General features: G+C 49.9%; 1 protein-coding gene across 2 annotated transcripts in view; it reads right to left on the bottom strand.

Annotated features, from left to right (window-relative positions):
- The window catches only part of DYNC1H1 (dynein cytoplasmic 1 heavy chain 1), a 69,991-nt gene that overhangs the window by 22,832 nt on the left and 30,841 nt on the right, over positions 1-16,318 (bottom strand). For both annotated transcript variants that reach the window (XM_034642964.1, XM_034642965.1), the window contains exons 20-42: positions 16,108-16,317; positions 15,788-15,934; positions 15,417-15,583; positions 15,144-15,317; positions 14,363-14,528; positions 14,094-14,282; positions 13,807-14,001; positions 12,913-13,195; positions 12,585-12,685; positions 11,907-12,066; positions 10,386-10,629; positions 10,036-10,219; positions 9,345-9,557; positions 8,376-8,614; positions 8,034-8,190; positions 5,823-6,050; positions 5,065-5,295; positions 4,654-4,794; positions 4,178-4,411; positions 3,882-4,088; positions 3,682-3,803; positions 3,042-3,207; positions 2,252-2,415 (exon numbers count right to left, since the gene is read on the bottom strand). In XM_034642964.1, coding sequence (XP_034498855.1) covers positions 2,252-2,415; positions 3,042-3,207; positions 3,682-3,803; positions 3,882-4,088; positions 4,178-4,411; positions 4,654-4,794; positions 5,065-5,295; positions 5,823-6,050; positions 8,034-8,190; positions 8,376-8,614; positions 9,345-9,557; positions 10,036-10,219; positions 10,386-10,629; positions 11,907-12,066; positions 12,585-12,685; positions 12,913-13,195; positions 13,807-14,001; positions 14,094-14,282; positions 14,363-14,528; positions 15,144-15,317; positions 15,417-15,583; positions 15,788-15,934; positions 16,108-16,317 — 4,322 coding nt within the window. The remainder of the gene's footprint in view (positions 1-2,251; positions 2,416-3,041; positions 3,208-3,681; positions 3,804-3,881; positions 4,089-4,177; positions 4,412-4,653; positions 4,795-5,064; positions 5,296-5,822; positions 6,051-8,033; positions 8,191-8,375; positions 8,615-9,344; positions 9,558-10,035; positions 10,220-10,385; positions 10,630-11,906; positions 12,067-12,584; positions 12,686-12,912; positions 13,196-13,806; positions 14,002-14,093; positions 14,283-14,362; positions 14,529-15,143; positions 15,318-15,416; positions 15,584-15,787; positions 15,935-16,107; position 16,318) is intronic.

The following is a 16,318-nucleotide window of genomic DNA, read 5'->3' as shown; positions in this document are numbered from 1 at the left end:
AGCTCCTTGCTCAGTGAGGAGCCTGCTTCTCCCTCTGCCTCTGCCTCTCCCCATCTGCTCGTGCTCTCTCACTCAAATAAATAAAATCTTAAAAAAATAAAATAAAATGACAACATGACCCTAGTTTCTAAGTTTGCCTAATATAAAGTTCCCAGTATCACGGGGGCAATAAGAGAACAAGAATAGGGAACTGTGACACACACAGCGTTGGAGACACAGGGCTTACAAAGAGAACCACGAACCAAGCAGGTGAGACCAGACCTGTCCTTGTGGATGGGGGGGCACCTTCTGAGAAGCTGACTCTGTGATACAGTTAGCAGGCCACCAGCTGCAGGTCCAGTGAAGGCAGGGCATGTGGTTACTGCAGCCAATCAGGATTTACAAGCACCTCACTATCACTGCTACATTTTAATGAAAACAAAATTTTGTCTCTGGTATTTTGGGAAATCTGTGAAAACCATATTATAGCTCAAATTTTTTCATGATTAAAAAAGAGCGTGCTAGTTTTTATGTTTTTTTGTTTTTAGTTAAAAAAAAAAAAGCTGGCATGTTCATTGTTCCACCTTCTTCGCTCATCCGGGACACTGGGCTCTTGGTCAGGGCAGCTGCGTGGAACTCAAGGACTCCAAGGAGCCTGATTTGAAAGCCAGAGATCTACAAAGCAACATTCTGAGACTCCTTGAAAGCATGGATGAGAGAAGCCACTTGGAGGTGGAACTCGCTGGTCTAGGGGTGCAGCTGCCAAACGCATAAGCACTTCTCAGTCTGGAGGGAGCCATCCGCCTTGGGTTCTCCCCGGGGAGTAACCATTAACTAACTGCTACCAACCATGTACATCTGGGACGTTGAGTGCCCACCGGGACTGTGTCCTCTGCATACGGCCACCTCACACAGCCTGGGAGTGAGGGGACCTGCCTGCCATCAAAAGCCTGTCCTCCTGCACTGAGTAACCCAGTTCACAGGCAGAACATTTCCCCAAATAGTTTGGGCAGGAAACTGTGGTGCTGCATGAAATAGTAAATCAATTAAGATTTACTACTTAGAAATTTAGAGTCAAAGCAACACAAATTTAATTTTTCCTCATCAGCCTAAAATGAGCCTAAAAGTCTTTGCAGGCTAAAATACATAAAATTAAAAATACAAGAAAAAGAAAAAAATAACAGGGCAGGACCTAGGAAAATTAAAAATTTATTGTCAAAGACTGTAATGACCTATAAAGAATGCAAGAAGTTGGTTCTGGCTGAAAAACTGTCAGTAATTTTCAAGATTCCTCAAGAGGTAAAGACTCAACTTTTCACTCTGGCATTTCCTATGACTCAAACCACAAAACTTTCAACGATCCACACTGACCACTATGGTCATGAGCAGCTCTTTCCCTAAGTACTGGTGACTTCACTAGAAAAACTCAGAAGCTACAAGGCAACACGTGAGACAAGCGGTTAACAGGTGAAGAGAAAACTGAAGTCCCAGGGACGGAGCTGCAAACCCTCTGATGAGAGTAAAGATCGAGGTTTAAGGGGGTGCCTGGGGGGCTCAGTCGTTAAGCGTCTGCCTTTGGCCCAGGTCATGATCCCAGGGTCCTGCGGATCAAGCCGTGCATCAGGTTCCCAGCTCAGTGGGAAGCCTGCTTCTCCCTCTCCCACTCCCCCTACTTGTATTCCCTCTCTTGCTATGTCTCTCTCGGTCAAATAAATAAAATCTTAAAAAAAAAAAAAAAAAAAAAAGGAATATTCTTTGGTGAAAGAAAAAGATCGAGGTTAAGGAGTGGTGGTTATGGAAACCATACACCAGATAGTTGTTAGAAGGCATTCAATTGTAGGCTTTTTTTTTTTTTTTAAAGTAATCTCTATACCCAACGTAGGGCTCGAACTCATGACCCCAAGGTCAAGAGTCTCACACTCCACCGACTAAGCCAGCCAAGTGCCCCTAGAAGGCATTCGAATTCTCCAGAGACCTCTCGCTTGGACAAGGTTATGTGGTGCCCACTTGACAGGTGCAGAGGTTAATGGAAGTGCCTTGTCCCACGCCATTCAGTAAGCAGCAGGGGGCAGTCGCTGCAGCGAGACCCGTCAGCGCTGGGGTGTCTGTGCTCAGTGCCCAGACACAAGGCTGCCCTCACCACCTCCGCTTCGTTCCACCACCAGCATAGCCTGGCTCGAATCTGGGCAGGCCAGCCTTGCACAGACCCTAACTCGGAGGGGGGTAAGAGTCTGATAGCAGAGCATGGAGCTAACTGCATCCTCAGCTTTACCTGTCTTGGAAGAGACGGAGGGCTTCATGTGCCCAGATCCGAATGAGGCCTTCCACAGGCAGAGTCTCTAGAGGTCTCAGGGCCTCGAAGATCCCTCGCACCCACCTCGTCATCTCACGGGGTGAGTAGATATAGTGGGGTTGTGTGTCCTGAGTGAATCTCTCCTGCGGGTTCAGAAAAGTGGAGGAATGTGTAAATATCTTAAACCACGAGAAGTGAGTAAAAGGTCAAATGCTGTATAACATTTTTATACTGAAAATGAACGACATTGGCCCTGGGATATTTATGGATGAATCATAATGTTGGAACAACTGGACACTAGACAACTATCCAGAACAAAGTTCGATCCAAGTTGCTCACTCTTATGTTGAAATTAATTATATTTAAAATACAAAAAATTCTTCCAAAAATACTTTTAACAAGGTAATTCCTAAGTTCAGGGAAAGCACGATTTCAAAAGCAGAAAAAATTAAAGACAAAAAAAGACACTTAATGACATTAACAATCCCGCAGAAGTTGTAGTTCTACACAATTGAGAGCAAACTAAATACCAGGAAAAATGTTTGCAACATGGGACAGGCACGTGCTCATAAAGCACTGGGAGCACGACGCTGTCCCCACGGACGGGTGAGCAGCTCTCTCGTGTGCCCTCGGAAGGCTTCCCCGAGACAGGCAAGTCACAACCACGAAAACCACGTCTTTTTACCCAATGGGCAAAGGTGTTTTTCACTAAGGCTCAATCTTTTAACAGGTTCTTCCGTTACCAGAGGAGCACAGAAGCCCCGCGCACCTGAGACATGGTATAGAACTCCACCATGGCGGCCGTGAGCGGCTCCGCGTACGTGCGCAGGGACGGGATGAGCCTCAGCATGGCCCGGTTGAAGGTGCCGTAGATCTGTGTCAGGGAGGCAGGTCCCGGGTAATCCACATACACGACAGGCACGTGACGCAAGAATCTGTGTGAGGACAGCCGGCTCAGCCACTCCAGGGAAGGAGCAGTGTGCCTGCGTGGCCAGCGACCCTGTCCTGGGCCCACCCCCGGGGCTGCTTCCCAATCTACCCACGCAGGCTTCACGTCACAGTTAACACAGATCACATACAAGGCGCTCAGGCCTGGGTCTGACATGTAATAGCAGGTGCAAAAAACTTGAGAAAGAGCCAAGCAAGGATGGGAAAATGATTCAGGCTTATCAACCCCTTGTGGCCCCACAGGTCTGCAGCAGCTAGCTCATTGCTTCCCTGAGAGCAGTGCTTTTATTTTCAGGTGTTTTCCTTTGCAGCACAGCAAAAGGAGCCCGGGGCCACCCTACGACAAGCAGTATTTTGTTACCTTTTTATAATTAAAACCAAATTTTCCTTGTGCTACATTTTAAACGATCCTGAACAGATACGCGTGTGAGGCCAGCGCAGTCTACAGAGCTGTGTGTTACCTGTGAGAGAGGGGCTTTCTTCCAGGATCAGTGGGTGGGTTACAGGCCCCGACAAACTGGATTCTCTCCAGCTTCACCCATGTTTGATCTGAGGTTCGGTAAAAGCCTCCGTGCTCCACCATCTGAGGGAAAGCAGCAGAGTTAGCACATCAGGAGCAGATGTGAACAAGGGCGGTGGGAATTTGTGGGTATACACAAACCTGTCTGATGAAGGATATGACCCTCTGTGTCCCATATTTATCCATGTCTGGCAAGTTGATCTCATCACAGAATAGTACCAGCCACTTTCCAAGTTGAACAGGAGCCAAAACGACCCCGTTAGGTGTGCGTCTGTACTCGCAGTAGTGGTCGAAAGTCTTCAGCAGGAGCTCTGGGGTAGTAGCGCTCGAGAAGTTAAGACCCACAACCTTTAGACGGGAAGAAACAAATGAAGGAATGTAAGCCCCACCCCTTTCGAGCACAAAAAGTCCCGCTCCCCACGTCCCAGCCTCTTTACCTCCATGTCAGGCAAGGCCCGGAGGGCGCTGAAGAGCGTCATGGTCTTGCCAGACCCTGGGGGGCCACACAAGACCAGTGGCTTGTGCTCAGCCAGCCAGGTGTACAAGAGGGCTTCGTGGCGGACAGTGTCCAGAGTCGGCACGACGACGTCAGGGGCCGCCACCTTGTGCGTCTCCACTTCAATCTGAGGCACCTTGGCCTGCCACGGCGACCACTCTCCGCTGATGGACACCTGCACCCAGAGGAGGGGCGCAGGTCACTCTGGGACCCACACACCTCAGAGACTTGCTTGTTTTCATACAAATCACAGCTTTCACGTTCCCCTGCTTTCCTTTTATACCGCATAAAACAAAGGGCAGAATCCTTTTATGAAACGGGAAGAGTAAGCCAAGCTCACAGTGAGGTGGCTCTGGGAGGAAGTGAACCAACGTGGCAAGATCAAGGGGAATAAGGCCCTGCCCTCCCAACACTTACTTCATAATCGATGATCGGTATGTTGGGTGCAGCGGGCAGCGGCACTGTTGTGATTCTTCGGATGTATTCACCCAGCTCTGCTCTCATTTTCAGCCGACTGTCTCCAGACAAGGACCAGAGTATTGCATAAACCAAATACCGCTATTGACAGAAGAAATAAAATCCATTTTTAAATAAAATTTCAACAATAGACATTTACAGCAACGTTAACCTTGGAGAGAGTGGTTCCCAGTGTTCTTGGATCGTGACACACCCGCACCTTTCTTGGCACCCATGAAAGCCTGACCCCGTGCCCCGGAAAGAGAACACACCCAAGTGGGCATATAGTTTCGGGAGGCTCACAGACACAGGGGTCACGCATGTACAGCCCTGGGGGAGCCCTGCTCTCCTGCGACGCCTGTGCTCCCTGACCTGAATGTAGCGCTCCAGCTGCTCGATCTGCATGGGGAAGTCGGGGTGGTTGGCGTTGTACTGGGCCACGTTCCGGCAGGCCTGGTGCAGCATGGAGAAGAGCGAGCCTAGGCAGCGGAGGCGGGTCAGGTCCATGATGTGCTCCAGCTTGAAGGCGTGCTCCAGGGCCTTGGTGACCAGGCCGTTGGAGGTGAAGTACGGCTGCATAATTGTGGCTGCATCCCTTTGGATCTGCAGGAGGCAGTAAAGGACACTTAACTATCATTTCAGAAAGCCCAGAGGCTTTCATGTATTCTCACTTAAAACCCAGGAGAGGGTCATGTGACCTGCAAAAAAAATTTTTTCCCCCAGATAAGCTTCCGTGACCAATTCTTAGTCCTTTATCTTGGTAGTTCCCAAAAATCACATTTCCTGGGAACGCTGGCTTTTACCAGTGAAATGGGAAAAGGCAGTGTTTCATCAATTTGCAGAGAAAAGTCAGATAATGGAAGAATTTTTAAAATTTTCCCAAACATGTCTTCACTTCGGCAGAGGAGACTGCTCCCTTAAGAGCTAGTATGAGACAGCACTGATCATGAGAACCTCCAATGAGCATCCTGCCTCAACAGACGAGCAGCAACCGTCCAGGGAGAGTACCATGGCTCCCTTGGCTTCCAGACCCTCGGGGACGGAACACCCAATCTCACTGCACACACAGTCCAGCCCTCTGAGAGGCAGACCTGTGGCCGTACTCGGCAGAGCGACCACAGCCCTCGTACCTGCAGCATCGGGGAAGCGGCCTCCTCCCCCTCATCCTCTTTGCCCTTGCGCCGGCGCTGGGCTTCGTCCTCCCCTTCGTCCAGGGGGATGCTGCGCAGCCTGGCCAGGAAGTTGTTGAAGATCATGTCTGTGCTGAGCACGTCCTCACTGAACCAGACCATGCCGCAGCGCGACACTGTGGCCAGCGTGGCGTATTTCAGGTCCTGCACTTCAAACATTATTCGCACCTTGGAAGAAAATACAGAACATGTTTAATGACACAGGTTTGGTAGAAACTCCGATGTCAAAATTATTTTACCTACATACACACTGAGAGGGCAATTACATTTTTCTGCACTTAGTTGAAAAGTGAAAATATCTATGATTGTCATCACTACAGCATCCACCAACTGCTCTGCACAAGAATCTGGGCAGGAGGGGCGCCTGGGTGGCTCGGTCAGTGGAGCGTCTGACTTTTGGTCTTGGCTCAGGTCATGGTCTCAGGGTCGTGGGATCGAGCCCCACATCAGGCTCCACGCTCAGCAGGGAGTCTGCTTCAGATTCTCTCTCTGCCTCTGCCCCTGCCCTCTGCTTGCACACGCGAGTGCGGGTATGCTAAAATAAATAAATAAATTCTAAAGGAAAAAAATCTGGGTAGGAAACGTGTGTGCTGGGAGAAGAGCAGGTGAGCCCTCGAGACAAGCTCTCGGTGGACGGAAGCAACAGCTCCCTCGGACGGGGCATCAGCAGCGGATGTTACATCAGCCTTACCCCAGGCCGGGTGTGGCTGCCACACTCTCCGCCTGAACCCACGAACCCTCACACTGATCCCGAGGCAGGCACATCAGTGTCTCTGTTAGACGGATGGGGCTAGGTACCTCACCCGGGTCCCACTGTTGGTAAATGGGGCTGAGATTCAAACCAGACAGTCGGTCTGATTCCCGAGCCATAACCTCAGGGCCAGCCTGCCTCACAGGAGAGCAATCTCTCTCCAGCAATGGTTAGGATCTACTAGATAACAAGCTGTAGCAGGAAGACCCCACAAGTCAGTCAATCAAGACACAAGTCCAAGTGCACATTTCCAGAGCAGCACTAGACACTCCTGGCTTGGTTTCTAATGTGATGATAACCACCACTGCTGGCCCAAAGGTTCATGTTCACCAGCTGCTCATACAAAATGATTCCTCCTTTGTCTCATGCCCACCTCTGGCCCCTCCAGGAGTTCCACCAGTCTGCACTTTAAATCACACAACTCAGCAGCTCCCATGCTGCCAACCCCTCCAGCCCACACCCGTGGCCATGCCTGGGCTCCCACGCAGCTCCCAGCGGTCCCCTTGCCCCCACCCCGCGCTCTGCAACTACTCTGCACACAACAGCCAGAGGGATCTGATCCAGACTCTCTGATGGCTCCTGACTCACCCAGCGGGCAAGTGCCAGTCCTCACAGTGACCTCGGCCCAACCTGATCCGGCCCCTCTGGTCTCCCCTGCCTTTTCTCCCCTTGCTCCCCACACCTCTGACCAGCCCCCTGCTATCTGCTCCTTCACCTGGAACTGGAACACCAGGAGGCCCACAGACCGGCTCCCTCACCTGCCTCAGTCTCTTCAAACACTTCTCGGTGATGCCTCCATGCTGTCCTTCCTGACACTGCATCCTCCAGATCTCGCCAGCACCCACCACTCCCTTCCAGCTCATCTTTTCACTACCACTTAACACTGTTTCCCTTGTTTTTCTGTCATCTGCATCAGACTGTACGCCCCTGGACAGCACAGGTTTGGTCTGTTTTTTTCCCGCTGGGCCTTCAGTAAAATGCAAATCCTTGCCAGGCCCACCCATGTTTCCTTATCTGTCTGGTGGTGTGTCCAGGATCTAGACCAAATGCTCATTTCCAAGGGATAGACGTAAAAGCTTCCATATCTAAATGACTCATTTTGCCACTATCCAGACGTACGATGACTTCAGAAATCCTAACAGCCCTGTAACATTCAGTTAGGAGTGTTAATTGGGAATTACAGAGTATGCTTAACATTCAGCAAATGGGAAAGTAACGAGTCCTGTGAAAATATTTTTCACTAGTCACAGCAATGGAAAAATCTCGTACAAGGAGGCTTAGTCAACTCAGAAAACTATTTACACAGCTGACCGCTACAACAGGACCTGGCGCCTCATCTCAGAGTGGTACTCTGCTAGCACACAGGACATCTGGTTTGACGCCCAGAGAAGGCCACTCACATTGGGCGGAAGGCTGAGGCGCTCGCCATTAGGCAGAGTCAGAAGCTTGTTGTCGTCCAGCACCGAGTTCAAGTTCTCCACCCACTCGGGGTCCACATCGCCGTCAAAGACAATCCACTGGCGTTTTTGTAGCTCACCCCTCACGTTGTCTATGATCCTGGTTTGGAAAGGTTTTGAAACAGCTACTGACCAACTTGATATTCTGAGATGAGAAATGCTTACCCTACGCAGTTTCTGCAGTGACATTTTAACTCATTCAGTTTTGGTTAGGAAAATAACACCCACCGTTCACATAAGGACAGAGCACCCAGGTCCCACTTGCTGGAATCAAGGTGAACTCACTTTCTCAGGACATGTGTGAACAGCCCATCCGTCCATTCCCTGGTGTTGGGGTCCAGGGTTCCGTAAAGGTGGTCTTTGCTGATGGCCTTGGGGTCAATGATATGGGCCACGCCCTCCACACCCTCGAGCCTCTCCAAAGCCTTTAGGAGCACGCGCCAAGCCATGCTCTTCCCACTTCCTGAGGGCCCCACCATCATCAGGCCATGGTTGATCTGGGTGATCTGATAGAGCTGGAGGACCTGCCGGGCCAAACAGACCACATCATAACCACTCCAGAGAAAGAACGAGAAGGTTCTCTAGCCCCTCCTCGTGGTAGCAGACACGAGACATGTGCTCTGAATTCCTAAAGGCAAGTACTACGCTGGAACTTTTAAAGTTACATGGGCCACATCTACAAAAAATATTTCAAGAAGGGTTTTAACTAAACCATGGGGAGTTCTTCGGCTGGGAGCCAGTGGAACAGGAGCTGCCTACCAGGCTGCCTCAAAAGAGGCACGTAGGATCCCCTTTAAAGAGGGTGGAGACTCCACGGGTGAGCCACTTGTGCGACCCGTCTGGCACCGCTCAGGCTCAGCATGCGGTCATGGGATAGGACGCTTCTTAATCTCCCAGAGGAAGCAAAGAAAAGAAGCCGATACAGAATATAAACCACGCGCTGATTAGCGGATTTACATTGTTAACCTATGATGCTGGAAAGTCTTGCAGTAGAACTTATACGGCGTAAATGCTTTCCATGATTGTCACGCTTCAGTCGCCATTTTCAGAGAATGAACGACACCAAATATGCGAAATTTTCAGGTAAAATGTTACATCTACATTTAAGTTAAGAAAAAAGCCTTGAGTCAAATCTCGGTACAGCAGATACTCCTTGACCCTCACGGCCCGAGTTCTCTCAAATGTGGCTCCTTCCCAGGCCCATCGCTGCTGTGACTGCACCGCGGCGCAGCCAGCAGGGTCAACCCCAGTTACCTTCTCAACCCACATCCCGCCGACTTCTTCTCCGTCTCCGTATGTCAGGTACATTTCCTGGCACACCTTCTTCAGCTCTTCTCGAAGTGCAGTCATTTCGCCCCGGTGGTACTGGACCCCGGGGAACACGTCTGACAGGAGGCTGAAGAGCAGCGGGATGTCTTCTGCCACCAGCTTGGGCACCATGGTCTCACAAACGCTCTGGATCAGAATCTAATGGCGAGGAGAGAGACTAGCCCTGAGCGGGGGGGGGGCAAGAGCCTAGCTCGCACGGCCACTACTGTATCCCCAAGAAGGTACGTAAAAAAGATGAGACTGTTAGTGACTCAGTTCACTGTGCAAATATAGTGTCTTCTATCCATTCATCCCAGGACACGTGAATTGCAACGGGGACTCTGAAGCCATGGCTTAGATGTTGAAAAGGCCAATTTAAATATTAGTGTTTAGGGGTATCTGGGTGGCTCAGTGAAGCCTCTGACTCTTGGTTTTGGCTCGGGTCATGATCTTGGGACCCTGGAACCAAGCCCCACGTCAGGCTCCATGCTCAGTGGGGAGTCCGCTTCTCTGCTCCTCATCTCTCTCTTCCTCCGCCCCTCCCCCTGCTCATGTGCATTCCCTCTCAAATAAATAAATCTTTTTAAAAAAAATTAGTGTTTAAGGTGTGAGTGATTAAAAGAACATGTGTACAAACCTCTTGCTCAGGTAGATTTTCTGCAATTTCTCCTTCATCAACTGCTTCCCCTCGTTCTTCTTTCTCCCTCTTTATCTTCTGAATTCTCTCTCTCTTCACATTTCCTGCACTTACCAGCACACTCTTCAAAGCTCGAAGACCAAAGTCATAATGGCTTTGAGATGAGAGCTGCTCGTCACATAGTCTGAAAGAGAAAAGGTTTGCCTTAGAACAGCACGCTCTATGCAGCCACAGAGTCAAGAAATCAGACACGGGCACTTGGAAAGCTGTGCCATGATCAGAGATGAACCTTGGGTGGCACATCTCACACACGCTAGACACACGGTCAGGGATAACTCTGGGGCACTCACTTGAAGAATGGGACGATTTTGTTGGCGAGGACCTCAGCAGTGCGGAAGCCCTGCGAGTACAGCATGACCTGGGCGATGAGCTGCCGGTCGGGCTTGGTCATGGCCAAGCTCCGGAACAGCTTCTTGAGGTTGTCGGGAAGGTTGGACCTGCCTGCATAGCCAGGGTTCATGGTGATGAAGATGGCCATGTCCGGGCTCACCTTCACCTGCTTGTTGAGCAGCTCACAAGTAATGGGGGCGGAGGCTGAAAATCAGAAAATGGTGTTAAGATTTGTGATGTTCAAAAACCACACTAAAATCTCCCTAAAATCACAAAGCACCCGTTTCCCCACCAGCCTCTAAAGCCCAAAGCCCAGGGCTGCAGGGGAGCCACTCTTTGGCCCTCCTCCTGGCATGTCACCCCACCTGGGCAGACCCAGCTTTGCACACCTCACCTACATTAAAGCCACCTATATGGGGAACAAAGTCCCCAGGGGTGGGACGCGCACTCTGCCTGCACATTACCATGTCACAAGGTCAATGTAAGGATAGAAATGCAGGGGCGCCTGAGTGGCGCAGTCGTTAAGCGTCTGCCTTCGGCTCAGGGCGTGGCGTGATCCCAGCGTTATGGGATCGAGCCCCACATCAGGCTCCTCCGCTAGGAGCCTGCTTCTTCCTCTCCCACTCCCCCTGCTTGTGCTCCCTCTCTCGCTGGCTGTCTCTCTCTGTCAAATAAATAAATAAAATCTTTAAAAAAAAAAAAAAAAGAAATGCAGCCTAATGGTAGTTGTAGAAATAAAAATCAATCCATGTGACACAATGGACTGGCTCAGCTCCTGAGGACGGCCTTTTCCTGGGGTCAACCGCCACCACCCACACCTAACCCCTTTACTTGGTACAGAACCCCGAGCACACAGTACTGTTTTCTCCGACACCCCTTTTGTTTCACTAAGGGCTCTGCCAGTCCCTCGGTGAGACAAGTTCCTATTACTGCAGAATGAAAGCAATGCCGAAAGTTAACTGTGCACGTGAAGGGTCGGCCACCCACCGCTTACTTCCTCCAGCACCCGCCCTGCCCCTGTCGGGTGCGCCCGCTCTGTATGGAACAAGGCCGAGGAAGCCACTCTCGGAGCCTCTCAGAAAGGTCCTCCTACAGTGACAGAGGGCGTGTTCCCAAAGCTCCCTGAAAGAACACTCAGCCAACAGGCGGCCAGGAAGGCTGGCTCTGTGGGCACGCAGGGAGGAGGAGGGGAGCAGGAAGGGCCCACGCTGGCCCAACACTTGCTACAGGCAGATGCTATGGAAGCGAGCACAGGGACTCCTGTCCACCAGGGGAAGGACAGCCAGGGTGTGGACTGCTCTGATCTGAGCAGTGTAGACTGCCCATGCAGTATCATCCCAGGTCTCACCACCCTGCCTGCAGCAGTGAGTCCTGGGAGCGAAGTTCAATTCTAATTTAAGGAGGCAAAATGGAACCCAGCCCACATGGGCTTTCCCTCCACAGTCGCTAAGTAACTTGCAAAGAGAAAAGGGGAGTCTCACTCTTATCACAGTTGGGGTTGGAGTGCTCGCGCAGCGCTTCCTGGATACACTGCACCTGCTGCGACACGGCCGATAGCATCCGCTCCTCCAGGCGGTTGAACTCGTCAAAGCAGCCCCACGCGCCCACCTGGCAGAGCCCCACAAAGATCCGTCCCATCGCCTGAAAGCGGAGCAAAGAAAGTGTCTCGGTGCTGGCTCTATGGCCCCGATGCTGGCCCAGGCCCTCTGGCTGCCACCCCCCAAGCTGGCTGTGGAGGGGACACGAGGCTCACACGGGAGGCGCGGGGCCCGGGGCCTGCACAGAGCAGGCCCTTCACGGACTGCGAGCGTATGCTTGCAGGGCTCGCACCTCTCCTCCTGTGCCAATAAAATCCTGATCATAAAGCTGTTCTTTCCATTCTATTACCTCTTCTTGATGAGGAAAATCTTGTCCTAATAGTTGTTTATTTCCAGACACAGGCACTAACCATTTCTTCCAGGAACATGCAGCTCAAGTCAACCCCAGAGCACATACACTGGAGCCCTCACTCAGGGTCACACCAGCCCCAATTCTCAGCAGGGCAGATAGGAACCGTGCCGAGCTGTGAGGCCTGCAGCCTCGAGAGAGGTCCAGGCGTGGCACTCCCCCGCTGGCCTCTCAGGCCATTAGATTTTAGGTGGATTCAGAAAGCTTCTTACCTGGAAATCAAAGGTTTCATCACAGTTGAAGACTAAAACAAAGCGTCCAAGCTGATGGCCGAGAGCTTTGACCGACTCTGTCTTCCCAGTCCCGGCTGGCCCTGCCATTTGAGGAAACACGACTGAGCACCTGAGTCCATGGGAGGGATCTTCAGCTTTACACGACTCATTTACAAAATCAACAGAGATGTAGTAACTACAAACAGATCTAAGATTTTAGAATGAACCAGCTCTGTAATTAAGAAATAGGTTTAAAATCACTGGTTTAATCTTTACAAATTATGCTTATCCTCTGACTCCACCTGTCCAGGTCTGTGGAGTAACTTACCGAACGGGGAGCCCCCCAGCCTGGCCTCTAAGGCCTGAGTCATGGTCAAATAGCAGCGGTCGGTGAGCGGGGTCTGCACCAGCTTGTCCTGGACACCCAGGTACTCAAAGCCATAGTTGAATTTGGCATTTGCCATTTGGATGGACAGCTGCTGTAGCACATCTGTTTGCTTAGGGTCAAAGTAAAAGCGCATCTGGCTGAGCCATTCGAAAGATTTGGCGTTGTCAATCTTGCTTTTGATCAAGGACCGCGTCACATCCCTCTGGTGAACCAGCTCTGTAATCTGAACAAAGAGTCACTTTAAGTTTATCACAAACTGGAGAAGTACAGTGCCTTTCCTGGGGATGCGATCGCTGAACAGACTTTTAATTTGAGAATCAAGATCCAGTTACAGTAGCTTTTAGTAAATATTTCAAAATGCAAATTCATTTTTAAAAACAACAGAACTGTTATTCACACACTGAAACTGCAAAGAATCAAGGGCTACAGCAAAACCAAACAACCAACAAACAAAACTACTTTAAGTGAGAACTCTGCAACTAGCAGGACAGGAGTCTCCCGTCCTCATGGTCTGGCCCCCCCCCCCCCCCCCCCCCCGCGGGCTGGGCACAGCACCGCCCCCTGGGCGCTGCTTTGGAGGCGCAAGAGCAGAAAACCCTGATCCAAGCTTATCGCTTTCCTGTTTACCAGGATGTGTTCACGGAACTCCCTGCTCCGGCACGGCCACCTGCCAATAGGAACAGAGAGCAGATACCCACCCCAGACTTCATCAATACGCCACCTCCTTTTCTCCCTGACACCAGTCAGCATTTTCCAAGCATGATTTCCTTTAACTGCTTGAGCTGCAGGCACAAGAGCCTACCCGGTGAGGAACGAGTCAGAAACGGGACTAACCAAGTGCTCCAGCTTCCGTCTCCGGAGCGGCGGCTGCTCCATGAGGACTGAGTCGGCCAACACATTGAGGGTGACCTCCACGTTGCTCAGCACGGAATGCAGGGGAGCCGCGTCACCGCTTCCCCCGATGCTGCTCAGAGCGGTCTCCACGTTTTCAGACCAGGCGATCTGGGCTGACAGAACCACAAGCTGGGCCTGAACGACACAAGACACAAGAACCAAAGGATCATTTCGGACACAGGCCAGTGCATCCGCCTTTCCGCTGGCCCACTTCTGCTACACATTACCTGGTACTTGTCAATCCAAGTGATGTACGTATTCGGGTCAATTGAAGTGGCTTTACCGAAAATCTCAACTTCTGTAACAGACTCAGCAAGGAGTTTAGCCAGCGTGACTCTCATCTCCTTTTCTACCAGCGTGAGCCACTCGTTGATTTTGGGATGTTCGGTAATGGACACGGGAGTTTTAAACACAACCTGAAATAAAGACAACTTCAGAGTGAAGATGTGCAAAGGCAGGGGGAGCACCCTTCGTGACCGTCACGCACTCCGACTACCTCCTCTCCTTCACGGGACGAGATGCCCAAGACGACGGAGTTATCCTCGTTCAGGATGATGCTCGAAACGCCAGCAAACATTTTCTTGAAATGTTTCTGTAACTTAGCTACATTCTTACTGTTTCCAATAATTTCAAGCAAATCTTCATCACCCACAAAATAGAACCTAAAATTAAAACAGCACCCAAGTTGCTAAAATGTTATACATATGTAAATAGTCAATCAAAACGTAATTTCAAGTTGTGGGAAGGGAAAGTGGATTTGGATGGTGGTGGACAGTCTCCAGTCTGAAAAGAGATCACATCCAAATTCCTTCCAGCCCTCAGAAGATAAATAATTATCTAACAAGGTAGCAAAAAGGAATTCCATGGATTTCATCTCATTCACCTTACTTCATGGACTTATTTTTTATTTATTTAATTTTATTTTTTTCATGGACTTATTTTTTAAAAGCCTGTTCAATTTACAATAAGCAAACTATTCAGAAAGGAAGAAATGCCACTTGGAAAATAATCAGAGCTAAATTTTTAAGCGGTGTGAGCTGCCTGGAAGGATGTGTAATAATTTCAGTGAAGCTTAATAAACAAATGCAAGGAAGAAAATGAAGGACTATTCATTATAATTAGGAATAAATGCACAAAAAGGGAGTCATATTCATTCAATGGATTGCTGCCAACAAAACTCTTGATGTCAAAGCGACCAACACGCAGACCTAGAAGGAAGAGCAGAGGGCTCTTGAAATTGAACTGCACTTCTGTGCAAGTCAAAGCAAGCATCTCACCTGGGGAAAGATGATCGCTCTCTTTCCAGGTATTCTCCCAATGCTTTCTGGATCTTTCCTAGCAGGTCTGCCAATCTCTCCAGGGACCTCTGGACCCCCTGGATGTTCAGAACATCCATAACAAGGGGAGACTTGGATACTTTTTTCATCAGAGCCAGAAACTCCGTGCTGATACTACAAATCAAATAGAAACCATTGTTAGCTTTTATGTGAAGAATGGTTACCAGCCACACCTACGACTCAGTTCTCTTGCTCTCTGGCTAGAGGTCATACCTCTGGAACCGCTGGGTTTCCACTGGCAGCAGGTGCTTGATATCCGCACTGCCTGTGAAGATGCCTTCCAGGTAGACCCACCGTCTCTGCACGTCGATCCACACGTCAAAGAGAGCCATGATCCGATTCAGCTTGTCTTCCCAGCTCAGGGCATCTTCTTCGAAAACCTAGTGGAGAGATGGGAAGCAGGGCCCAGCTGCTAAACTTTTCACTCATAGATATGCCAAAGCTTACTAAAAAAATGCAAATTAGATCAACTTATTTAACTCACGCTTTAAAAAACAGGCTTCTGGTAACTACCAGTCAAAAGGTATGACAAAAGTGCAGGAGAACGCTTGGTAAGAGAGGGAAGGCTTTCCCAACAACAGTACCTTGTAATATGGAGACAGCTTCATGGCCGAGACGCTGTTGATGTGCTCTTTGACCTTGTTGAAGAGGTCATCCCAGCCTCGGATCAGGCGACACTTGTTCTGATAGTTAACCAAGTCTAACTCATAAGTATTCCATACCTCTCTTATCTGAATTAAAACCAAAAAGAAGGATATTATCAATTTGTGGGCATTCATCAGCTGTATAAGCGAGCAAGTGTTATGGGGACAAATGGACCACAGATGCAGCTGTTTTTACATAGTTCAAACCTAAGTCACAGCTGGAAACATGATATAAAAAGGGTTATTGGTCTATTAATCACCTGCTTCAAAAATTCTTCCAAAGCCATCTCCCCTTGTGCCACAAGCAGCACATCCTTGACAATAGCCTCATTTTTCTGCAAGTCAACATCCCAGATTTGGCCAAGGGTTAGCTCAGAAACAACCCAATTAACATGAAGCCTTTTCATCAACTGCTTCCAGTGGCGATCTTTAAGTGCCTCGGATTTCAGTTCAATCACCAGCATGTTTATC

Source organism: Ailuropoda melanoleuca, chromosome 14, assembly GCF_002007445.2.
Source record: "Ailuropoda melanoleuca isolate Jingjing chromosome 14, ASM200744v2, whole genome shotgun sequence".
In the NCBI taxonomy this organism is placed as follows: Eukaryota; Metazoa; Chordata; class Mammalia; order Carnivora; family Ursidae; genus Ailuropoda; species Ailuropoda melanoleuca.
Note: the sequence above shows the minus strand (reverse complement) of the source record. Positions and strands in the feature narration are given on the sequence as shown.